Source organism: Plutella xylostella, chromosome 25 (genome assembly GCF_932276165.1).
Source record: "Plutella xylostella chromosome 25, ilPluXylo3.1, whole genome shotgun sequence".
Taxonomy (NCBI): Eukaryota; Metazoa; Arthropoda; class Insecta; order Lepidoptera; family Plutellidae; genus Plutella; species Plutella xylostella.
This window is the reverse complement of record NC_064005.1, coordinates 7,158,829-7,186,215: the sequence shown is the minus strand read 5'-3', so window position 1 is coordinate 7,186,215 and position 27,387 is coordinate 7,158,829. Positions and strand designations below refer to the sequence as shown.

The 27,387-nt window shown below is 36.4% G+C and overlaps 1 protein-coding gene and 1 long non-coding RNA gene across 2 annotated transcripts; both read right to left on the bottom strand.

The window, feature by feature from the left end:
- Nucleotides 1-974: 974 nt before the first annotated feature.
- LOC105392945 (dihydrolipoyllysine-residue succinyltransferase component of 2-oxoglutarate dehydrogenase complex, mitochondrial) lies at nt 975-6,083 on the bottom strand. Its single transcript, XM_038107204.2, has 10 exons — nt 5,944-6,083; nt 5,476-5,558; nt 4,873-5,013; nt 4,342-4,504; nt 3,808-3,990; nt 3,368-3,528; nt 2,752-2,910; nt 2,239-2,372; nt 1,708-1,865; nt 975-1,174 (listed from the first exon to the last, which is right to left on the bottom strand). The coding sequence occupies exons 1-10, from the start codon at nt 5,968-5,970 to the stop codon at nt 1,040-1,042; spliced, it is 1,344 nt and encodes a 447-aa protein (XP_037963132.2). The 5' UTR covers nt 5,971-6,083; the 3' UTR covers nt 975-1,039.
- Nucleotides 6,084-7,326: 1,243 nt separating this feature from the next.
- Nucleotides 7,327-24,927, bottom strand: LOC105392940. The gene is made up of 3 exons (XR_960995.3): nt 24,448-24,927; nt 16,551-16,637; nt 7,327-7,675 (listed from the first exon to the last, which is right to left on the bottom strand). It is a non-coding gene; the product is annotated as an uncharacterized LOC105392940 (long non-coding RNA).
- Nucleotides 24,928-27,387: the final 2,460 nt, after the last annotated feature.

Below are 27,387 nucleotides of genomic sequence, written 5' to 3'. Positions count from 1 at the left end.
CAAAACACTCCTTTATCAAAATTTACTGTAAATTTTAGAGGGGTTGGTAGGTGGCTTCAGCCTTATCTGACTTATTTCGTGTGTAAATTTAGTTATAAAGTATGAAGGGAAAGCCAATCATTGTTTATTTTTTCTACCATATTGTAGATTTTAGCTATGAAATGGTAACACTGATTAAAATGTCATTTTTGTTTGTCTAGCAATCAGAATAATGAAGAAAGAACTCAGAATAATAACTCGTCAACGTACACCCTCGATGTTTTATGTCCACTGCTGGATAGGCATTTTCCAAGCTCCCATAACATAGTTAATCAAAATTATAAATAGTTTTTGTCTTGCTCTGACACTAAAATGTCTGAGCAAGAGGTCATAGATAAAACGTAGTGTTCTTTTCTCTATTTAATTTGTTGTGCAAGACACCCTAAGTTCTTGCTCAGTTTTATGGTGGTTTTATGGGAGCTCTGTAATCCAACGACTAGCATGATTGCGGATCTGGGAGCCAGCGAGCCAGCGACGTAGCCCGTAGCGCAGAGAAAAAAAACTATGGCTGGGATAAGTACCTGCTGAATAGGTTCCTTCCTACCTACTTGGTTCCTACCAAGTTCCTACCTATTAACGTGCTATTAACCAAGTCTAGCCATATTATTATCTTGAAAACTATAGCTGGGATACCTGCTGAATAGGTTCCTACCTATTAATGTGCTATTAACCTAGTCTAGCGATATTATTATCTTGCTAGACCATGCTAGAATGACAGACTATGGTATTTCCGGGACTGTCTAGTGTAAATCATAATGATTTCATTAACTAATACTTACCTAACTACTTATCTTACTAATTCATCATCATACCTATCGGTATCCATCATGTTTTAGGATATGAGTCACTGAGTGAAAATACTTATTAACTACTTACCTATCTTTTAATATTACTAACGTTACTAATCCTTCTATCCATCAATAAAAACCCACAAGTCTCATAAAAATATATAATTTAATAACATAATCCTTATAAACACTAATATCTCATCCACTACTACTCAAATCGCGGCGAGGATGGACGTGGGGTCCTCGACTCCAGCCTTGACCTTCCTGAGGAACAGCACCGCCTCGCGCCCGTCGATCAGCCGGTGGTCGTACGACAGCGCCAGGTACATCATCGGACGGATCTCCACCTGAGGGCAGAAGGGACATTATTGAATAAGTAGGTCATCATCGTCATCATCATCAGCCTATAGCAGTCCACTGCTGGAAGTAGGTACTTATATATATACTTAGGGTGTTTAGTATTTAAAACACACGCTACGTGCGGATTCAGTCACGTACGCGGGACGGCGCCATTTTCCCGCGTCTCGCGTGCATATTCGTAATTCGTATTCTGTCATACGTATGACCGATGACTGCATGCGTGAGGAATCCCGCACGCTGTTAAAAACAGCCTTAGTAGGCACGGTAGTTACTTATATCAGTTATATCATTATTGAGTCTCTGACCCGGGAACCGATTTCATGATAAGGCAGAAGCGAAGATGGCCTGGATCACAACACCACAGCACTGGATACCATCAAACGCTATTTTATTTAAGTATTTTCTTTCAAGGTACCTAGATGGAGAAAGTCACTGATCTTAAGGTCAGAGGCCGGGCTGCCTGCCACCCGGTTCCAATGTTGGCCCAGCCACGGATAGCATATAAATAAATGCGTGTTACCTTCCCGGTTACGGCGACGGGTCGCTGCACGATGGCGTGCATGCCGAGGATGGCGGACTGCGGCGGGTTGATGATGGGCATCGACAGCAGCGAGCCGAACACGCCGCCGTTGCTCACCGTGAACGTGCCGCCCTGCATGTCCGCCACTGAGAGGTTACCTGTAGGTTATGGGCCAAGCTTAGGGAGGTAGTTTAGACCAGGTCTATTTTATGTTCACTTTACTTACACCCCGCTGATGATATAATAGAATTTAATAGTTATGTATGAGATATAGGTATGGAACATCAGAGTTACAGAGAGGCAGTAATCTACGCCTGTGCAGTTATTGCAATCTTATAAGAAGTCCTTGCACGGGCTGCAAGACGCGAACGTCAAGACTTGAAAAAAGTTTACCATTGCACTCGCTCTTGAAGCCACGCGCGAGTGAGCGCGATGTAAAACTTTTTACACATCTTGGCGTGCGCGTTTGCTCTCTTGGAGTCTTATTATAAATAAGGACCACTATATTATAGAAGTAATGATCTAACTGACCAGTCCGTGCCTTCTCGGCGACGCTGGCGATGGCTCGCTCTATCTCGGAGTAGTCCATGGACTCCGCGTTCCTAATGACAGGCACCACCAGCCCGCGCGGCGTCGCCACCGCCACCGATATGTCCACGTAGTCTCTGGTGCAAAGGTGCAAAGAAGCTCAGTCAGATTAGGTATTGGCATTATACAATTTATACATCATCGGATGACATGCAGTCATCAGCTGTTTATAAGTCTCATTACTCTCAACCTAGGAGTGCTGGGTCTTACAGTAACCTGTCTAAGGCCCTCGATCCAGCTATAAGGGCATATCCCAAATGGCGTTACCCTGTATGTAGGTGGTTTCCACCTGGTCAACTGATCTACGATTTTCCCGGATATTAATCCCTTATATAGAGCCAGGTAAATAAAATAATTCGGGCTGATTCCTTTCATACCTAACTACTCAGCGAAAAAACATCTTTCGCATTTATAAAATAATACTAAGATTGATGTATAGATTCTTCACGGTCTCACCTGTAAACAATCTGCTCATCAACGATGACGGCATTCACTACGGGCTGGTCCATCAGCGCGGTGGCTGAGGCCTTCAGGAACGGGCTCATGAGGGAGAGCTTCACGCCGTGCTTCTTCGTGAACGCCTCCAGGTTCGCCTTGCGGAACGCCATCAGTTTACTGCCGAGGGGTTGTTTTGTGTTATCACATTATAGTGAATGGGAAATGTATGGGAGGTGTTATTTAAAATTACTATTGCCATGTGCCTAAATTTACATTCGAAGTTTACGTAATAAAATTGCCAATTAACATGATTAAAGCTTCGACCATTATTACAACCCATGGTTGAAGGATTAAAGATACACAGGGTGCTCTAATAGGTACAAGACGACATAAGGTAGTACAGTGTTTTGTACATGGTTACTCAAATCGCTTATGGACGGATGGACTCCACTCCCTTGGACCGACTTGGTACGAGTCGTTTTAACAGTCGAGTTTACTCTAGCCTCGGCCTTCTTCATACATTACCGGCAGCCCAACCTTGTCGGTTCCAGGGAGTGGATTGGATAGCGTCCACTCAAGTCCATCTAGCAGCAGTGGCCATCTTTTTGCAGATAATAATCATGATGACATATACCTGAGATCGCACTCGTTGAACGTCGTCAGCATGGCGGCGGTGTTCTGCGCCTCCTTGAGCCGCTGCGCGATGCGCCGGCGCATCTTGTTCATGGGCACCGCGTGCTCCGTGCGTGTACCCGATATCGTCTTTGTGGGGTCCGCTAACCTTTGCGGTGCAGCCTGGGAGGGGACGAATAAGGTAAATATCCAGAGCTCGTGTGCAAGGTAAAATTAGGTTTGGTATAAGTACTTAGGTACTTTGGTATATTTATTTACTGAAGAACCTCTAGGCATATCTAGCTATCTAAACTTGGTCTGGTCTAGGACTAGGATAAACTGACGACCTCAGACAGATAGATTAGAATTGATGAAGGCGGTTAAGCTTAAGCGCTATGGCGCTCCTTGGAATTGCTAACTGCTAATGACGATGATATACTTACCGTATGTAAAACTACTCACAGTGGCAGGTTTAGTTGGCTTACTCTTCACCACAGTAGCTTCAACCGGCCCGCTAGGCCTGGGAGCGGTGGGAGCGGGGGCGGCAGTGGGGGCAGAGGGGGCGGAGGGGGCGGCGGGCGGCGAGGCGGGCGCGGGGGGTGCGTCAGCCTTAGCTGGCGCCGGCGCTACTCCTGTCACGTTCACCTGATGAGGGAAACTTTACACGGTTGGTAAAGCATCATCCATCGAAGCGGTAAGGTGGACCTGGACTTGGTACAATTACTTAATACAATATTTACAAAATTCATTGCGTCGCGCGATCGGATCTCGTTGTATTGTCTGATGTGGACCTAATATTTATGCAATCTTCATGTTGGATACATGCAAGGGAAAAATGGGTGACACTACCTTTCTTTCACTTTGGTAATCGCCATAGCCAATGTTACCCTAAAATCACTACACACATACATACATATGTTCATATGTTCACGCCTGTCTCCGAGACGGGTAGGCAGATTCGAGACTATCACTCCAAACACAGTAAAAAGATCTTACCGTAAACAACGGCTGCTGCGATTTGACCGCTTCTCCATCCTTGACCAGGATCTTCTGGACCGTGCCGTCTCCGGGAGACATCACCGGGATGGCCGTCTTGTCGGTCTCTATCTCGAGCACCACCTCGTCTACAGCCACCGGGTCACCTTCCTTCTTTATTAGCCTGGGAAGTCAAGGCGGATTTAGACAGGGCCAGTGATTGACGCCGCAATCGACAAGTCAGCGCTGACACGGAAAAACCCCGTGTAAATTGATTTCAAGTAACTAGTAAACCCTACTTGCGGAGTGCTAGAAAGGAGATTCCGGAAGTCACTGTAGGTATCTTATAACTGAAGGTTATAGTTGTGTGAAAGGATTAGGGAGATCGTTCGATATTCGTATCTCGATATTCTCGCATGTTTATGGGGTCATAGACCTTATAGAGTTTTAGGACGTGCAAAGGGTTAGTCCTATTGTTAAATCTTAACCTAGTAACTAGTTAAATAGTGTCTCCAGGTAACTTTTAGGTAGGTTGGCTATATATTTACTCACTTAACATCTCCAGAAGTTATAGAATCAGGAAAATTTGGCGCTTTCACCTCTTCGATACCGTGTGCTCTCAAACTCGTATGAATTCTTCGACATTTCCACGACGTTTCTTTGGGTAATCTTACTGAAGGTAAATCTTGGTGCCTATGAATTATGAATTTAAATAATATTCAACAAAGGTCAATGCAGTCCTGTTTTACCTACAGTTTGTATGAAAAAATCTTCTAAATCATCTTGTTGTGCTTTATTGGGTAGAGTAGGTACCTTTTTTCACACAGCAATAAGTTTTGTGCACACGCACACAACGGTCACCGACGTCGTGACTACTATACTGCGCTTGGCCAGTGTGCCGGCATGTACTTATCTTATACCCGCAAATCGTCACTTAACTCCCATACAATTTTAGAGCTTTTTTTATGAGTTCCACCGTCGGTCTAGTGTCCATCAATGTGTTAAATGTTATGGTCAGTGCGCGGTAGTGACACCCAACCGCAACAGCATAAGTATAAAGAAACGGGGGTAGGCATATTAAGTAGTCTAGATATCTATATGTATATGTACTAAACATGACTGTGTAAGTAGGTATTAAGACACAACTTTACTAACATTATGCATTGCATTTGTTTCGCTTGCAGCTCGACTGTAGAAATTAATTTGGCACCAGCCCATGTTTTAGTGCTTCGTGATACCTAAAAAGTATATAAAATTTTGTTAATAATAGAATTATAATTATTGTCATCATTTTATTGTTGATACCCAACTCTCTAGATATATCTAAGGTTATGTACCTCTTATGGCCTACGCAGACCGGGACAGCATGGCAAGTGATTTTAATTTTTACTAATGGTCATTCGACCGTAATGTTACAGAAATACGACATAAATTTCTATGCTTTAAAATAATGCCGTGGCGTTGAAAAATCCCTTTCAATGTTGGACCTATAACCCATTCCATTAGTAAAAATTAAAATCCTTTGTCATGCCGTCCCGGTGTGCGTAGGCCATAAGAGGTACATAACCTCTTATACGTATAATCCGATGAGTGTAAAACAATACGCAAAGAAGGGAATCTCACCAAGCGAATCAACTTTCCCCTAAACATACTAACACATTAGGATAAACCTTAATATTCATAACTTCCACTTATTATAAAATTCGCAAAAACAGCAGCTGATAACAATGACATGACAGAAAAATGTCATTCAAGAAGTTTCCTTTCTTTATCATTTTCAGCCAGTAATTACGAACTTCTTGATTCAATCTAACATGAAAACTTTTTTTTACCTAGCCTTTGTCAAAAAAGTTTTTTGCTACTCAACACTAGATGGCAGAATAGATTGGGTTCATTTCTGTGAACATAGATGTCGCTTTGTCGATTAGTAATACTATTCGATAATAGATGGCGCCAGCCGTTTTTAAACCTTGTGTGATCCTGACCCCTTCGCATGAATTTTCATCGTGGACGTGAAGTAGAGTTCATCGAGTAATTTTGTATGAAAATATGAACAGCACCCCTGGCGGTCAGTAGCAGAACTAAAATTTCCCTACAAAATTCATCGAGTAATTTCACGTCACGTTCACGATAAAAATTCATGCTAAGGGGTCTGATATAACGCTATTATACTACTCACAACTAGATAGAATTAGTTGTCCCATATTTGAAACCATAATTTTTACACTGTTTTTTCATTAAAATTCCGATAGAGACGACTGCAGTGATTTTTTAATGTGACTTTATATCTTCGAAAAAAACTACCGGTTGTGAATAAAAGTTTTCCCTTCAGCCATGCACCTAAATAGCCCAGAGAGTGTCTCACACTACGCCGGATGAATGAGAAGGGCCGAGGAAAGAGTGATGTGGCGTTCCTTGGGAGAGGTCCCTGCTCAGTAGTGGGCCATTATGGGCTGATGATGATGATGATGACCATGGTTATGATATAATTATGTTAAGTTACTAAAGTTTCATTTCTGAGTAATGACTTGATAGATTCTAATTCTCTCATGTTTTTCCATGGAAGTAATAAGTACTTACGTACAAGTAAGTACTTCGCGTTTTTCTGGTATCATTTGTCAATCATCATTAACTTCCTTGCCTTTTTCTTAGAGTTCGTTTGTGTTTTCATCTCTTACAAGATTCCTCTGTCGTGCTTGTCATCAGACAACTTATGTACCCTACTGTAGCGGCGCTGTAGCGAGTTTAGTTCCTGCAGGTCTAGTATAAGTTTGATAGTTTGTCGAAAACTATAAAAGTTTACGTTTTCTCACATACGAAGTGGCGCCTCTAATGGAAACTATCATGAAACTTTTGACAGATAATGTATGCAGATGACAGGAGAAAACGTAAACTTTTTTCGTTTTCATAAATAGCAAAACCCGTACTTGTTCCATGGAACAGACTTTATAGGTCATGACGTAACTAACATAGGAATATAGGGATTTTTGATAATAAACAATTAAATATATTATTTTAAAAAGTTTTATTAAGGACATAGGTTCTTCTAACTACATCTTATTTATCCTAATAAGAATATGTAAACTAAATTAGAATGAAACTAATATGGACTAATTTTGAACCTAGATAAGTACTGGGAATAATTTATTAATTAAAAGGCACTTTGTTAAATTCATAATGTCATAGTACATATTTATAGATTTACGTAATTTCATGGTGTTAACTGCTTATATATTATTATTTTTACAATATTAATTTACATAGGTAGGTACACGGACTATTAAGGAGGGTGTTTAGTTGTCCTCTTGCTTCTTAGAGTTCTCGCCATTTTCTTTCTGGGAGCCAGCTTCGTTCTCTGAAATAAAGTTTTAAATGTTTAATGAAAGTGAAAAATTTACATTTGAATGGGTGTTTTTTTCACAAGTGTCGTGTTCTTATATCTTTTGTACATAGTTTATAGTATTTAAGTTATGTAAGTTTCTTTTATGTGTGTGTGTACAAATAAAGAATATTCTATCTATCTATATTTTGTTACTAAACTGCGTTAGCATTCCATCCGGGAGATTAAGTTATTTGGTTACTTCTAGTTAGTCAAAGTTTAAAGCTAAATACTCAATAGCTACCTATAGGTTACATTATAATAGCTATACGACAACTGAGATGTCTTTGAGACGGTACATTAGTGGGGGCACTCGGCCTGACCGCATCGCAGCAAACTCCTTGGATATAGGGCTGCCAAATATGTATACATTTAAAGCCAATAATTCACGGAAAATTATAGTGAGCCGAAATGGGGTAACGAACGCGACTTAGGTTAATCTAAACTAATTTCGTTTTACGATGTTCGAAAAATTGCTAGTGACTGAAAGAGCATATAATTTTTTTTCACAGATTATACATTCCAACTATAAAGTCCTGAAAACGGAAGTGGATATTAACTAATTGTTAAAGATCGCATTTAATCGATCTGTTATATTTATTAAAGGACAAATCCAATAAAAAGCCGTAATCAATCGGTATTTAATTTTTAAAATGCTTTTACATATAAAAGTAAGTTAACACGTTCACGGACAATCCGTCGAGGGCCGTAATTAAGTATCCTTGTAATATGACTACGCGCCTGTGGCCGTCCAACTTCTATTGATTGAAACGGACGAACCGTCAACAGCCGTTTCATTTCCGTATTCTTAACAGGAGATGCATGATTTAGTGTCGTATTGTGCTAATTCATTTGTTTCTAGGTGTCATAACAAAGAACTTATCGGGGTTTATTTTGCACACACATAAGTGAACTTTATAGTGACATACCGCCTGTCGCCGTAACCGTTACAAATAAAAATAACCTTCCAGAAGTTTAGTGTCACGGCGCGCGCGTCGCGGAAATGTTGTGTAGAACAGGTGTTAGTCTGGTAATTTTTGTGGCAAATTACGAGGTAAATTAATAATAAATCGATAAATATTATACTGTTTTGCATATAGGATACCTACCTATTCGATTCAAATACTATAATTACTTAAATGGAACAAAGAAAAGCGAAGATATAACTGTAATGAGGAACTAGAAAATTTTAGCTTTTGTCGATGAACCCCTTTGTTTAATCTTACTATATCAGCTTTATTTATTGTAAATAGCATGCTAAAAGTGGAACTTTGTATCTGAAAAACGTCCAAACCTATTTGAAAATGAAACAGTCCTTGAAAAAAACTGGCGGCTGCCGCCTGTAGCCGTAGATGTCATTATACGCATTGTTGGATATGCATGATGTGGCGGACCGCTTGTAGACGATACCGTCTATGGCCGTAACTGTCACATTACGTAAATAAAATATGTTGAGATACGGCAATACGTTTCAAGGCGGAACGATAAAATGTATGGGATTTTTAGGTGTCATATCAAAATATTTTCCAACCATCAATTGTCCGTGAACGTGTTAATAACTGACAATGATAAAAATTTAAAAAGTCTTAGCAAAATCGCACTCTTTTTTGTCAGGACTTTATAGTTTGACTGTAAAAGTGAAATAACAACAGAGAATCAGAGTATTTTGGTGTTTGTGATTTTACTTTTACACGTAACACAAAAACTGTTAAAAAATAAGTAAGTATATGCATTGATGTTATTTAAGAACGATGAACTTACATTATGTTTTCCGTAGCATTGCTCTACAACATTGGTTCAAATAAAATTTTCGATTATTTAACTTCACGATGATATATAGTTGACAACCCTACACCAAGGGGCATCCCCCAACGCATTTTCCAAGACTCAAGTAGCCCGCATCTTTGATTAGAAATCTATGAGGCCCGCAGACGGTAGTCAGATATTATATACGTGTCTATATTTATGTACAAACGGTCAAGTTGCCGCTCATTTATCAATATTGAAGGGAGAAGTTTCATTAATAAAATTAGTCTAAGATGGAGTGTAATGGGTGAACGACTAAAGGAGCATTCTGGGTGCCTTCCGTCTATAGTTCATTTCTATAGTATCCGATTTTCGGCACATCTTTAACCTAATAGTCAAAATACATTTTTGTTTAAAAAACAAATATTAATTTACCCATCCCTTACGAAACTCTACTGTGTACTTTCGTTTTTATTTTATTTGGTGAGTGAGTAGGTATATAAATAAATTTACTAGCCATTTGGTAAATTGGTGGTATCTAGGTAGGCTAGAGGAAGTTGCGAATATCTTAGGTTATTAATACTTCGGCACAGTATAGGCCCTTGTAAGCACTGGCTTGTGGAAGGGGTAAAACAATAGAGAAGTAACTGTTTTTTTTTATAATAGTGGAGTAATTTACAAATTTATACAAGCTTTAATTCAATGACTTTGTTTTTTAATACAAATGTGCTTGGTAAAAAGTATTGAATGAATAAAAATAGTTAAACGTTAGACACAATTTCACTAAAATACAATGTACCTCTAAGCATAGATAAAAAAACGGTTTTCTACGTACGGTGGCCTGCGCCTAAAAGTATACAGGCGGAGTTTTTAAAATAGTGATCTCAAGCTCACATGCTGCTCAAGCACATCCACATAAACACCACTGCTACACACATACTAATACTATATCACTACATACACTAATACTATATCTAATATATATATATATATATATATATATATATATATGTATATATATATAGGTTTACTAATAATAATAATAATAATAATATGTGGGGACATCTCACACACGGCCATCCGACCCCAAGCTAGGTAGAACCTGTGTTATGGGTGTCGGACAGCTGATATATCTACACAAATACATAGATAGATAGATACTAAATATAAATATCAACACCCAAGACCCGAGAACAAATATCTGTGTTTAAACAAATATCTGCCCCAGCCGGGAATCGAACCCGGGACCTTCGGCTCAGTAGTTAGGGTCACTAACCACTACGCCATTCGGTCGTCAATAAGGTAATTGTACCTATATAAAATATTTATTAACAAACAGTTATTAAGGTGTTACTCTATTAAAAGAATTAGATTATGTTAAATTGTAAGGTAAGGTTTAAGTACATCTTTAAAGTGTAAAACTTCGTCTGTGGCAATAAAGATTATTTTCTTTCTTTCTTTCTTTCTTTCACATCACACACAAAACTTCCCCGGATTTATAACAAATGTAGCTGGTCCCTTCATCATCAGGGATCGCTATTTTAAAAACTCCGCCTGTATACTATTAGGCGCAGGCCACCGTACATTAGGTCATTCTCATTTTAAACTATGCCTTAGCATTGTACCTACACCTATACAGTATGAGAGATGTAGAGTTACGTCGTATTTCTATTTGAGTTATTAATAAATGTCCTGTGAGAGGGTGAATATCTCCCCTTTCACCAACTTAGACCTAACCTATAGACGTCTAGCCGTGAAGTGGGACAGAATTGTTACTAGGTACGGTCAGGTGCAAAGAAACCTGACCCCCCTCTCATACTAACAATGCTTCTGAGGGGGGTCAGGTTTATCTGCACCTTACTGTACCATAGAATAACAAGTACAAGTGCTAGTCTCGTTATTCTATGCTAGGTACCTAGGTTCACTAGTACATGCTCTAAGCTATAAGTAGGTACCTGAAGCGGTTCCCACATTAGCACGCATCACGCTGCGTGTTGCGTGAATGCGTGTCCGAACGTTGCTAGCAAGTCGCTTCGTTTGCGTAGAGTCAAACAGAAAACATATATTATATCTACGGGCTTTCATGCTACACATGCACGCAACATGCAGCGTATGAAAACCATCTAAAAGAAGATAGATCTTTTATTATACTAGCTGTTCCCGCGCGCTTCGCTTCGCCGGGATTCCGGGATAAAAAGTAGCCTATGTTCTTTCCCAGGGTTTAGACCGTATGTATACCAAATTTCATTCAAATCCGTTCAGTAGTTTTGGCGTGAAAGAGTAACAGACAGACAGACAGACAGACAGACACAGTTACTTTCGCATTTATAATATTATATAGTTAGGATTAGGATTCGTAACGCCAGATCGAAATAAGTAAGTATGTAAGTAATAAATTATGAATTTGTATTCATCCAAGTTCTGTGTAGATGACGGTATCAATAATAGATTTTAATGCATCATAGAGTTTTGGGATACATGACTAGATTGAAAAGAAATGAGATTAGTAGGACAACGGATTGGCAAATTTTCAGTTACTCCCCCTTCGTGCAAGGGTGAGTATTGTTGGATCAAGTTGTGCCGTCTCAGGTAATAAGTAAGCTACGGTCTCAGCTTAAACGCTTCAACTTGGAACAAAACTACAGAACTAGTGAAGGGCAGGGTAGTAGGTTTCACTGTCGATAGTTACCATAACATCAAGGTAAAAACCTTGAATAGTACGGATAAGCGTTACTACTTAGCAACAAAAGTTTAAGAATCTTCATCTTTATCGCTTTTAGTGGCCAGGTTTATCGCATAGAGTATTATGTCCACGATTGGCAGGCTATGCTGGTTACCAACATGACAGTGAAGTAGTGAACACAAGAAGTGAAGATAGCATCGCGATAAGGGAGCCCACGACCGACTTTTTGTGGTGCGACACGACTGTTTTTTTTCTATACATATACATACTATTTCCGATCGACTTTTTGCAGGATGTTTGCATTTCACTATTGCAAACAGTAGGTACTTATGTTCTAAACTCACGACCAATAAATAAGTTCCACCTGCCATCGACATAAAATTATGTCGCTAGAACTTTTTCATTACTCGTGAGTGTATTTACCTCTACAAAAAGTCGGTCACCGAACGTGTGGACACCCTAATCTGCATCATCGATAGACTGACCACCGGGTTGTCCCCTCTCTAGTGCACTGGACAGAGCTAGTTGGATACTTTCTTGGACCGTAAGTCCGGTGTTAGCAAGTTTCGTTGCGCGATTTATCGAATATCTACAATAGTTGGAGCAACTTTGTCCTTCGCTACACAATTGGTATTATTGTACCTATTTGTTTCTCAATAAACAACTGGCTACTTGGAGGTCTGCTCCCTTTACCTTTAGCATCAAGTCAGGAACATACGAATTTTAGTTGAAAATAGTGATGTTATCTGTAATGTACACTCACGAGACAACTGAGTTCGCGTTGTTCTATGTCACACGAACGAGCAATTAAAAAGTTCATCCTACAAAGTTGACCACAAATGAATCTTTTTTGACAGTTATTAGAATTTTATCAAAATATTTACGTTTATAGTTGATAGCGTTCTGAATGCGCTATCAAATGTACTTTACTGCAGACGGCATCATTAAGCTAGATTTTTCCGTTTATGAGTAATTAGGTGCTATTGTTACTGGAACTTTTTCATAGCTCGTGACTCCCGTGAGTGGAATTAACTAAATAAATGCTAAGTCCTCCTCCTCCCTTCTCCTAATATGAAATTTATGTGCCCTCCCGGGTCCATAATGATCGCTTGTTTATTATTTTAACACTGAATTTGAATTTGAATTAACAAAAATCTAAATAAAAGTCAAAACGGGAGTGGACCAACGAACAGACGGATTCTGCTTAAATCACCGGGAAGTTTACACCGACAGCACTTTGGAATAGTTGCTGTTAAGTTAAGGAGCAGTTCTAATTGTAAGCACTGTCTGTCTGAAAGCCGATTGTCGGTCGTAACTTGTCAATAATTACTCAATTGATTTGTTGCTGTTGCTACTTAACTTGTAAGTTTCAGTTGTAAGTTTGATCACGCTAGGTACTACAGTGGACCTAGGTATAATCTCGTGTATATTCAAATACATATACTATAATGTTGTTTTGCATAAAAATTAATTAAGTAATTATCCATTGCTGGTTGCAGATAATATCTATCAATAGTAGTATAAAACTGTGACTAGTGAAACAAAAACATTCTAAATTATCATCTTCTAATAAATTCCGATATTCTTGAGATTATTATCTCAAGCCTCGAGGTTGCCAAAATTTACCCGCCAAATTTATTACGTAGAGGAGAAGTCTTCGCTACTTCCGGTGTCGTCACAATGGCTGGTTCCGTTTCCGGTGAACACTTGCTCGTTGAATATATTAAGAACTTCCTTCAACCTCTTCATTCTAAAGGTACGACTTGGAATTATGTATGATTAGTTAACCTCCTAACAGTTGTGAGAATTTGTAGATTAATTATAATAGGTATAATGTTTATTGTATTGTAGGTACAAAACAACTCAACAAACGTACTCAACTCGTGGAAAATACTGTTGCTTTATCTCTAACGCGCTGGCCTTTTTTGTTTGCAGCCATCTTTTTAAACTATCCTCCTGTCAATACTTATTCTGAGCATCTTTTATTTTTTTTCAAACAAAGAATTGAAAGAACAGTCGTAACGAACGCCTCGAGCCGCATTCGACGCCGAGGTCGTCGGAAAAGTTCTTCAAACTCATTAAATCTTCAATAATTCACCGTCATTTACATAAGGAAGAGATAAAAACAAGACGCGGGGGTAAGGCGGCCATTTTTATTCTTTTATTTTATTTGAAAATCGAAGGGGAGCGTTTCCGGGGGTCGCTAGTGCCGGTACCACCGTATCGGGACTCGCGAATTTATTTATTGCAATTCAGCTTTCGTTTCATTGCATGATTTGACAACTTGGGGTTAGGCTCACCCTAGTGAGGAAAGTATTAATTTGATTCATCGGATTTAATATATTACTTTCTGATGTGTGGAGATGCGATGTTTACATGATAATAGGTAAGGTTTTATATGTAGAGTTGTTAAATTCAATGGTACCTGCCATAGATCATGTCTGCTTATCATTATAATGATGAGATTACATTTTAAAAATAGCAAAATGAAGTACGTAATTATTGTTCTCTACATAGAGATCTTAGAACGGCTGTTCTTATTATCACAAAACTTAGTTAAAAATACTTTATAATGTTTATAATAAAACTTAAACCCATATCAATCCAACCGTTTCGTTGCTAAAAAACAGACCGACAAACACCACAACACCTTTCTTCGAAGGTGGTTGGTAAAAGGGGTGGTCACGTGGTCCGACCACTCTGTCAACGTTGTGGTTATAATTACTTTAGACAGACAAAGAGTTACGTGAATAGGGTAGAGTCGACGATAGGAATATTTTTCCTTACTTACAAAATTTCGATACCTACAACGCGATAAATCTTGTGTAAGATGTTTGCTTTTTATAATATCCGCATGATAATAAGATAGAACACCAAAGGTTAAATGGTAGAAAATGCTATTAGTATTAAGTTAGCCTATGTACACGTAAATTTGTTGTGTTATAAAGAATTTATTATAATAGAATCGAGCTTTATTTAGAAGACTTCATACCTGTTACTAACCCTTAATTATTAAAAACCTCTACTCTTCTCCATTCCCTATTCCTATAAGACATCTCTTTCTCCAGCTCTGTTCCGTGGAGACAGAACCTCATTTACATTACACGACCAGTGCATTGGACAGTCTTTTCAATCAACCCCTAGATGACCCTACTACCGAATTTCATTGCGGGTGCCGGGCTTCGTATTCCAGAAGGTAACCCCCAAATTCATAGAATTGACGTTGTGATATACGAATGTCAGCTTTTTGACTGAGGTATAGTAAGACATTACTCGTGTGTATAGAAGTCATTTGTTAAACGTTTTTTAAATTTAAAATATAGCATAGGGGTTAGTATATCATAATAATTCTTTCGTATGGGTTATGAGCGGATTTGGATTTTTTTAATATACCTACAATTTTTGCTAGAACCGAATAACAAAATAATATTGTGTAGCGGACACTAAGTGGTAATGCTAAGCGTAACTAAGTATACCAACTTTGGACTGGTATTCCAATGCTGTACCGATTTAAAAACAAATCTCAAGTTTACAGTCTAACCTCTGTTTTTGTACCTAAGTATTTAAAATTTGATATCAATACAATTTTAAATATACATATTTAGCGTTTGGTAAAAGTCACCCAAAATTTAAGCCGAGTGTCGGTAATGCAATTCATTACTTTACACGATAGTTCTCCTGAGCCAGTTTCCCTACAAAATGACCGTCTGTGACCGTGTCCACTTGATTGAATAAGGACAGAAAGGTTTAACTACTTAATGTCCGAGATATTCTATGAGCCAGCCTTTCCTAGGAACGGACTAATTGGATGGAGTGAGTATTGCATTGATGGCGCAGTGGTTGACTACCAGAAGGGCTAGCACGGGGTGCTATTAAGACGTGACAAAAGTTCTCCGTCGCGCTCGCTCTTGTGGCTGCGCGATGCAAAACTTCTGTTACGTCTGAAATGCGCCCCGTGCTAGCCCTTCAGGAGGTACCGGCTTCGATTCGTGCGTATATGGGATGGGATGTTCGATTTCTGACGATTGAATAAATTGTGATAGCAAACTTACTCGCAAACTCGCGATCAAATCAACTCTCAAGAGAAATTTGCATCGGTCCATCTTTCTGTGTTGGAGCTTAAGGTTTAAGGTACTTTATTTCTCATAAGAACATTATAAAAAACATTCACTCAAAATGAGAGCTTCGAACCACAGACAGACACACAGCCTACAAACTTACCTAGACGGCCTAGACCTAGCCTTGCCAATTATTGGCTAAGCGGTTAAAAAATATGCAATAATGCAACTAAAGTTACCGGCCTAACCACTTCTTAATTCAAATTAGGTTGCTACGCACACTTTCAATGAAAAAGTTCCATCTGCCATTGACATTTGATATGTCACTGGAACTTTTTCATTGCTAGTGTGTGTATTTATATACCTTAACTCTTGAGTGTTTAGTTGCGACCACTGGGCGGGAGGGGGCGCTGCGGCGGCGTGACGTCACATCCGCCGGAAACTACCGCTCCTGTAAACACACACACATATATATGTACATACATACAAAGTGGAAATAAATACACGTGTATAGTATATTCAATGTAGCTAGTCCTCATGAAATACAGATTACTTTTCAAAATAATTTAGTTCATAATTCATTTATTTTAAATTTAATTAATTATGTACTTAATTGTTTCTTTTTTTAAATTAGTCATACATAAAAGTCTCACACAATTTTAAAGAAAAATCTAGTAATTTACGTTTTTTGGACTAAGTAAGAGTGGATTTTAAGTTTTATTATTCTTATGTTTTGAAATTATTATTTAAATAAATTTACTTAACTGAATATTATAATTATTGCAGAATTCAATCCTTAATGGCAAAAATTACTAACAAAAAAACCGGCCAAGTGCGAGTCGGGCTCGCGCACAAAGGGTTCCGTAGCAGCAAATATAATATTACAGTTAAATCAACCTATCTCAAAAACTATAAGAGATACTTTGATCAAACCAAAAATCGTTGAAAGAGTTAATTAGCATGCATCACCTCTATTTTTTTTAGAATTTTATACCCCGTAGTTATAAAAATAGAGGGGGGGGGGACATACTTTTTACGACTTTGAGAGCTGATATCTCAAAAACCGTTCACTTTAAGAAAAATGTTTTTTAGAAAACTTTATATCATTTTAAAAGACCTTTCCATTGATACCCCACACGGGTATGTACATCGAAAAAAAAAATTTCATCCCTCAGTTACATGTATGGGGGGCCCCACCCCCAATTCTTTTTTTTACTATTTAGTGTCATATTTTTGTAGCGGTTCATACAACATATATTCCCATCAAATTTCATCACTGTAATACTTATAGTTTCCGAGTAAATCGGCTGTGACAGACGGACAGACGGACAGACGGACAGACGGACATGACGAAACTATAAGGGTTCCGTTTTTGCCATTTTGGCTACGGAACCCTAAAAAGGCAGACTCCGAACCGATTTAAACAAAATAAATTTTAATCTTTTGTTTAGGACAAGCTATATTGAATAGACTGTATTCGTAACGAGATTGATACATCGATTTGGAGATAGGAAATTAGTATTAGATCTTAAGTGGAGGGAAGATCTTAGATTTATATTCGGTCGAGGACGACGCCTATTGGTTTTTACTACTGTAGGTTACCTAGGTTTGTATAAAGGGTACCTAGCTGCTTGGTTTTTGGAGTAGATAAAGGAAAATTACCTAACTATTTAAACTTAACAATTGGAATTAGACTTCTAAACTTAAAAGTCTGGAGAAAAAGAAACGAGTTCAAAATATTATTTTAAACTAAAAACTAAACTAAAAAAAAAGGTAAACTTTTTTTCAAAATGATTCAGCCAGGGAACCCCTAAGATGCCCGAGACAAACCCACAACAATAACAAACCCCGTAAATATCAATCTAAAAATAAATGCAACGGAATAATTTAATAACAAGTAAGTAAATTAATAATACATTTTCCGATACATAACTGGTCGTGTCTGAGGCAGTCGCATCCCTGCTGGGGGCACGCTTGGGGGCACGGGGGGCACGCTTGTAACACATACAACAACTGACCTATTATGAGCTATGTGTACCTAGTTAACTACTTTATTATTAGAAAAAAAAATGGTTTCCAAAAAATTACTATAAGTATAAGAAAGAGTGATATTTGGCGGTCTAAAATTGGCCTAAAAGTGGTTCATGCTTTAGGTACGTTTTGGATCCAGTTTTTTTTTTGTATTTTGTCAGGTTATCCAAGAATATAATACAGAAATAAATGGATAGTAATAAATACATATAAATGTATATGTATTTATTACCCATAACATAAGTCTGAAAAGAAAATGTCATATAATTTAGAAATAACAAAGGATCCAATTACACCAACGTTGGGATTTAAATTTTACTGTAGTTTATTCCGTTTTTAAATGTATTTGGAACTTATTTAACAAAACAAGAGATAGATATCGAACCAAAATTTCCTACTCACAGACTACCAAGATCCGACCCAGAATTAATCAAATATAAGATTTTTTCTTAATCTTAGCATGAATTTTGTGAATCCTTTGTGAGTTTTCGCTATTTCTTCTCCATAGTTACAGAGCCTTTGTGTAGTTGTGACTATCAAAAAATAATTATAAAATTTTACGTCAAATTAATAAACAACATTTGATTAATTTGATCCTACGGACTAGCTTCACTCCTACTCGCAACCTCAATAGAAACATATACGATACAGAGCTAGAATATGTTTCTTAAGGAGGTATTAAGTTAAGGCGATGCTTATCCTCAATTTTACTTACAGTCGTCGAAATATAATAGGCTAGTTTGGACAGCTACACAAATTTGCTATTTACTCTTGATTTACTTGATGAAAGATAAATAATCTGGCTTATTATGTATTACAGCTTTAACGGTCTAACTAAAATAACTTAAAATAAAAATAACTTTTAAATCACGACAAGTTACATATTTTTTTGATTTTTCATGATTTAGGTTTGACACCAGCTGTCATCCCATATATTTAGGAGCTGTCCAAACGGGCCTATTATATTTCGACGACTGCAGTCTAGCCGTTAAATGTGGTACAAGTCCGTGCGACCGTTTTTACAACGGAAACCGAAATCGGAAGAAACGGTATCAAGGGAGCACTCTAGCTTACGAAAAACGAAGTTTCGGAACGCTACTGCGGTAATCTTAGATTCACAATGTACGATTAAGATGAAGTGTCACACACAAAAAGGAAGCAAAAATCTGTCCGCATTTTGTTTACGAGTACTGTCAAACCGTTTTAAGTTCAACCTAATATCAACCATAGTACCAATGAATAAAGTCACAAAGTCGTAAAAGCGAACTCATTCAAAATAAAAGCTCAGTGGTAGAAGTGGGATGTTATATGTCGAGACGTTTATTTGCACTGAAACTCCATCTTGATCGTAATTTTTTTACATCGATTTATTATTCGTTCGTTTTTTGTCAAGCTAGAGGGAGCATCGATACCGCACACAGCTTAAGATCTATTACTAAAAATATCTACACAGACTAATATGGTGCACATTTGAATAGAAATAAAATGATTGTTATATGTTTTCAAAAATCCACGGGAATCCATTTAAGGGCATTACTTCGGCTAAATAGCGCCGCCAAATGGAAAACAATCATTACCTCTTTAGCCCCACCCCAGTAACGCCGTTAAGGCGAAGTTCGTGAGCAACAGCTAATAAATGACATAATTTTAGTACGAAAGAGGCAGTTGGGTACCTGCTTATGGTAAGAAATCGATTTTCATCAACTTTTTGAATTAAATGTTAGATTTCAGGCCACTTTATTGGATTAAAAACGGATAAGTAACTATATTAAAAAGTTTTTACAATAAATATATAAATGACATAATTTTAGTACTAAGAAGGCAGTTTATTAAAAACTACTTATTTAGATAAGACTAGTATTATGTAAGTCTGCAACTATAAATTTCATATCAAAATCTGTCCAAAATTGCAAACATTTCTTTTCTTATCTTTAGATTAAGTACATAAATCATTTTCACAATGTAGATGACATGTACAGTACATACATATTGTAAGGTAATTGAATGTATTACCGGCCACCGCCGTGTCTGCTACTGAAAGGATCTGTATCAGTTTTTGCTCCGATGAGCAGAGTCCAGTTGAGATGTTGTCCATATTGTATCGCTACCGTGTTGTTTACCGAAGCCGTGAGGGGGTTATGTTATACCTGTTGTGTTCTGGAAAATACTGTGATTATAATGTTATCTTAAAGCTACTAAAAAAACTTCTTCTTGTAGAGGACATGATATTTGAAATGATGTACAATAAAACCTTGAAGTGATTTTTGTCAACTAATAATAGGTATTATGGCCATGGAGCTATTCCAAAAGTTTTATCGTTTTCAAAAATAAGTCACGGTTTACTGATTTAAAATAAAAAAATTGCTAAATATTTAATTTTTTACGTGTTTTCTGAAACTGTCTAAGAAAAACGCAGGTCTCAAATGAAGAATATTAATAGTGTTAAGAACTTTATTATATTAATTTAATAATATTTACAAAAAGGTTTTTTTGTGTGTATTTCTTGCCGTTCTAAATCATCCATTTAGATACGTGAATTCGGAATGTATCGGTTCAACATCAACACATCTGACCCTGACCACTCCGCCCTAATTCATAACTGCTAAGATCTCGTATAGAAAACCGACAAACTTATTACAATCTCCCCCAAATTCCGATCCACAGACGTCTATCAATTTCTAATAACTTAACCGATCGTACACAAATAGGCTCATACATTTTGCTTATGAGGGTAGAACTCACATACATATACCTTGTTGGATAGGGCTGAAGCGTTGCTAACTGTTTGAATTATTATCGTAGTAAAGTTATGTAAATGCGATGGTCGATGACATGTTCATGTTTATAAATGGAGATTTGTTATTTTTATTGAGTACAAATCGCAAAGTTTATTGATTTATTTACATACAGCTAGGTAGGTATATATTTTATGCCTTTGATTTAGATACATAGTTAGAGTTCATCACATTTTACAAAATCAAGAAAGGCTATTGACATTGTCAGGGAATATATAGTTTTTTTATATATAAGATACAAACATAAATTTTAAGAACTGTAAATTTTATATTTTTTAACTTTCCCATATTTTCTAGTTTAAAGTAGCACATCTGTAGTAAACCCACTAAGTAGCTACATTTTTCTTGGATATCATTCAGCAACTCTTGATATTTCAACACATTTTAATTTTGAAACGTAAATTTGATGTGATGCTTAAAAAATATGATTTTAGAATTTGCAAAAAGTACCTCTGACTTTTTAACAGTAACTATTCCAGAAATATCACAAAAAAACATGCAAAGCAACTGTACATTAGTATATATTTTTTCTGAAATCAATACAATTGCCGCGGGGTGTACCGAAAATTCATACACAAAAGTGCGAAACCGTCCCCCAAGCAAGCTTTCATACACCCCCTTGCTCCGGCCTTAAGACGCGCGCTACATCAAACGAATCTCCCTTCTGCATCCATTTGGACCCTTTGCCGAGGAGAAAAAAAAGTCAAGATTGAAATTTAGACGCTTGGTATGAGGGCGCTGGTGATCGTAAGATATGGAGTGGGTAAAGGTGGTCTTATAATTTTGATTTTAGGTTTAATGACGGAAATCTGTTATGCCTTAAATTATGTCATGTATGTAACTCTGTATTTCTCCAATAAAAAGTATACCAAGTATGCTATGCATTTATTTATTGCATACTATTAGGTAGTGTAGTGTGTACCTAAGTATATATTTTTTGAAATCATGTATAATGAATAAATTTTTAACATGCAGTAAATAACTTAAAATCTCAGGGCTTTATTTATTAATAAGTAACTTGAAGTAAAACATATATTTTTTATGCAATTGATTTATCCAGGAAAACTCCTCAAATCTTGAACTTGAAACACAAAAACAAACACAAGCAAACATCCAAACACCACGTGACTGCCGTTTTTTGTTCCGTGTTTCTCTTGTCAGGGTTCAATCTTTGGTTCTAGACGTGCAATTAGGTGCACTGTGGGCGCTGTGGGCTGAATCAAAGAAATGCTTCTAATGAATGTATTGATATTCAGCCTGGCACTGTGAGTGTGTGAGTGAGTGAATTTTTTAATGCGTTCTGTCGATGTGTGCGTGCGGGGAGAAGCCAAGAGACGCTTTCTTTGGCCCCTACTGCTTCTTATAGTGCGTTGGAAATGTTTTGATCGTTTTGCAGTAGGTAAATATAGGTTAGGTTAGAAAGTTATTCAAATAGCTCTTTTGTTTCAGGTAATTTTTTACAGGAACTTTTAGAAAACCCGTAAAATTTGTTTATAATTAATACTTGGCAAAAAGAGTGGCCATATTGGAGAAATATTTAATTTGTTGGTATAAAATTAGGTAAGTAATTTTTTTAAAATTGATAAATAGTTGTGGATTTTTGATCGAATCAAAATTTAATGCCAGCAATTGATTTCAAAATTGATGATGTATAAAAGTTAAAATGGAGTAGGTACTTAGTACCTTTGGGTTCAATCTGTTTTTATGCTTTCCAAGTATTCATTGAAATAAAATAATTTATCCTTCAGACTGCGCTACTAAATTTCGAAGTAAGGGTTCAGTAATTTTTTATTTAATAACTGATATTTAATGAAAAATTTATTTATTTCTTGAAAAATATTAAACTATTTATGTTTCTAGAGAAATATAGTTAACTAAGTACTAAACATTTCAAACTAATATAGGATTTAGTAATTATGTATTAAATCGATATATTTTTTCCCCTAAATAACCAACTTTACGTATTTAACTTCAACATAAATCTTAAAAAAATATATCAAAACCCGTCAAGCATTCTGCAAATAGGCCCCCCGATCGTCTCCGATAGTCTTGCTTCACTCACACACACACACGCGCGCACATACATACACACACACACACACACACACACACACACACAGGGCCGCGACGAGGGGGCGCGGGCCCTTGCGAAACTCCTCCTTAAAACATTTCTTCTTTGTTATGTAAAAAAATAATAATACGAGAAAGGGGGCCCTTAAATCGATACTCGAACGTCGCTTTATGTGCAATATTGGGATTTGGAAATGGCAATTTTTAACAACTTCTTGTTTTTTGTGAATTCCTATATGATATGTAGCGGTTTTGTTTTATGCATGAGTATCCCACTTATCTTACGAATAATATAAATGTGTGTGTGCGAAACTTTTGTATGTGAGTGTGTATGTTTGTTACTTCTTCACGTCAAAACGGCTGAACAGATTTTAATGAAATTTGGTATGGAGTTAGCTGACACTCCGGATTAACACATAGGCTATATTTTTTCTGGCGGAATTCCCACGGGAAAACTTTTTAAGGTGAAGCAAAGCTCGCGGGAACAGCAAGTGTGTTGTAAAAGAAAAAAATTAACGCGAAAATAATAAGAAAAATATGTGTGTTTTGCTTAGAACCAACTTAGCGGCTTCCCCTGCGATGCCAATGATTATGTAAGAATAATGTATTTTTGAGTGTGTGAATGCACTATGGAAACCTTTTACTTCATAGTTCACGTAGGTATGTAAAATAAAATAAATAATCTGAAAAGTTAAATAAGTCTTTGTACTAAATTCGTATCAATCCTTAGTGTGTGAAAGTAAATTTAACGGACATTACTCAACATTTGCAAGTAACTATTGCATCCATGAATAACTAATGAGTGCTAAGTATAATGGCACAGGAACCTTCAAGATCACGGTACTTAGTAATTATACAAAAAGTATAATAGTTATGGTAATAATATATTAAAAAAGTTTCATTAAAGTCGTTAAATTTAGCGTTCTTGTAATAGAAGTAAACCGAATTCAGAGTGTTGAAGAAATTGAAAAGTTTGTGAAGAACGGTACACAACTGGGGATCCATATGGTAGTCTCTGATCTACCCCTATACTATATACTTAGGACATAAATGGGAATTTATCTATGTATAGTGTACATAAATATTTACTAAAGAAACAAAAGAAATACCATTGGACGCGTTTTTGAATAGCAGTAGTTATTAAATAACGTTTTTGAATAACATTACCTTACCTTAATTAAAGTATGTGAACGGACCAATTACAATATAAGTACTTTTGAATTCTGTCGCTAACTGTAGGTAAGTATGGAGTTTATCTTATTTTTTAATTTCAAAGCTTAACACGTTTGATAGACAGATTAATTATTTTTTTAGTCCAAAAAGGTAAGACAATCGTAAAGGCTGACCTAAAGATTTCTCACTTACATTTTCCTCGCGGCTCCAAAAAGAAAACTAATTAACATAACTTTTTAAATCGAACATCACAGTTTATCCCGAGTATCCCGACTCACAGACCAAGGAGGACTGTTCAGAATCCCAGCTACTGGCCGTTGCTGACCTAAATACGCGTTTTAAAAATACAAAAAGAAACCGGTTATCAAAATCGTACTTTGTCTTTTCACCATAAAAGCTCACAAAAGATGAATCCAAAAGCGCGGATGCTGCGGGTTTTTAGAAAATCATAATAAAAAAACTGGTTTTAATTGTGAATGGACTTTTGTGTGAGATCAGTTATTTTTGATTTATTCGATTTTTAGTATTCGAACGTTTTCGATTCGGGCCGGAGAAATAAAAAAGATGATGTTCAACAGGTACTGTTGTGGCGAAAAGGATTTTGAAGCGTGTTAAAGTCGTAATATATCTAAATAAAAATTACGTTTATCGAGATGGCTTTTAGGCTGATGGACCTGTAGGTACTTATTATTCAAATATCGAAACCATAACGAATTCTATAGTAATATATTCCAAAGAAACTAAAAATATTATATTTTGTTACCCCCGACGAAAAAGAGGAGTGTTATTACTTTATCGTGTCTAGTTAATTTTACTTCGAGTGTTCTTAGCTATATTTTATAACAATCAGCTATGCCGTTCAAAAGTTATAGTTACTACTTTTAGTGTAGAAAGTCGTGGATTTTTTTACGTTGGTTAGTTTATTTTATTTGAGCACGCGACTGTACCATACTTGGTCTATTTAGTTTGCCGGTATCACTGGGCAGCTTGTTTGCATGTGTTCTTACTGATGTGTCCGATAGCCGAATCATACCGATAGTTTTCATAGTTTGAGGACTAAAAAAAAGAATATAGGTTTATTGACAAAAGCTTTCCATGTTTTGTTTTTAATGAAAAAAGACGCAGTGTGTTCTGCGGCGAATGTTTTGAAAGTAACTTTTACGAAACATGGTTTGTATAAATAACATGTTATTTATTGGGTCTAGATAAAGCTCTACTGCTATCTATACAAATAGGGATCAAAATAGTGTCTTTATGTCTTTGATTGATTTTGATTGTGATATTTTTTTTGGCAACATTGTTTATTCTCTTGCTATACTTCTTACCTACCTACTTTCCAAAAGATTTGCTACGGGCAATTTTTTTGTAGTTTACAGAATTGGTTGATTGGCAATTTGGACATAATTTTGTTTCTTACAAAATTTAATAGGTATTTATGTATATACTTGCAAAAGTTGTGAAGCATATACAAAAAAGTTATGTCAGCTTTTCGGAAATCTTAAAAAAGCCTCGTTTAGGTAATATATAGCTGTTAAAAAGTGAAACTAGGTACGTTGGTAGATAATTATGTAAATTGTTACAGTTTATATATTTTTCTGCATACGCAAATTCTAGTATTGAATGGAGTCTTAAAAGCAACATCCTCGCCGAACTTGACGTGTTTTTTTAAAAAAAACGTATTTAGTAAGAAAAATGGCATCACTACTCTTTTTTTAACTTTATGAATTTGCATGTAAAGTTATTAAATTATTTTTCAAGTTTTAGTTATAAAGTTATTGCTATTTGCAAGTTGTATGTATGATAGTAGATACTTTTGAAGTCTACTGTATTTCTTTATGGATAATATTTGAATTCGACTTGAAACCAAATGTTTAAACTATTTTTAAGTAAGTGAATTATGGAAAGAACCAATGATAAAGGAAGTATCAGTTTTCAATACAAATGTAGAACGATCGCCCCTCGCGCGACCGGTCCACGGGCAGCTGGCCGGCTGCGGTCCATTGTCATTTAAATATCGATTTTTTAAAGAATTATCTCAAATTTTAAAAACTAAATCAACATTCACCCTTTAGAGGAATTCAAGTTGCAAGTATCACCCTGTCTTCGAAAATGCGATGGTAAACGAAAGTTACATTGAATTGTTTTTTTATGCTTGTTGCTATTTTCATCTAGTTTTATTAATTTTGTTATGTACCTACAAGAATACACAAATAAATATGTTTTATTTAATATGAAGAATAAAACTACATGATCAAAAGCTGTTTCTAAATCACTTCGAACGAATATAACTTTACTGTCCCTTTTCTTTACAATACTTTTCGTAAGCTACTCGACAACAGATGTCGCTTTTTGCAACAGCAGCGCCTCTATCGGAGACATGAAACAACATATTTTTTCAGGGCGCCATCTATTAGTGAGTAGAAAGTACTAAACTAGTAGCACTACTCACAACTAGATGTCACTACTGGTATTTTGAACCCTGAAAAGAGAGAGAGAGTATAAGATCGCTGAAATTATTGAGCTTTTTATTTTGGCTTGATTTTTTTAAATACTTATATCTTTCTGGGTACGTGTTTCGATAGCAAGCAACGCCGGTCTTGCCAATGAAAACTATTTTTTAGTTAATTTTATATTACGTTCACATTCAATTTAATTAGTTTACGTTTAGGTTATGTACGTAGGTACTTATTTATTATTACTTGCTTGTTTATTAATTAAGTTTTCTTGTATCGTAATAATAAAATATATAATGTCCTACACTAGATTGAATAAATGTTTTGATTTGGATTGTGATAATATTTGGTTTTTATTTTAGGATTTAAGGTAACGGGTCCATATATCGCGGTATTCAAAATGGCGTCCTTATTTCGAGTTATATTTATTTTCATGATTATTACTCATTTTAATAGGTTTGGATACTCTAAAATTACATTTAATCGTTCATTATCTTTAACTGAAACTACTTGATGTAGTAAATATGTTTAAAATTGCCTAAAATTACTAAAAACTCATGTAATGTGCCGTGAGGGCGACGCCGCCATGTTTTTCATACAAACGCGACCCGGCTTACGTAAGGCCAGCCATATTTAATAATTGTGTTTTTTAATATTTATACGACGTTCAACTTTGTAA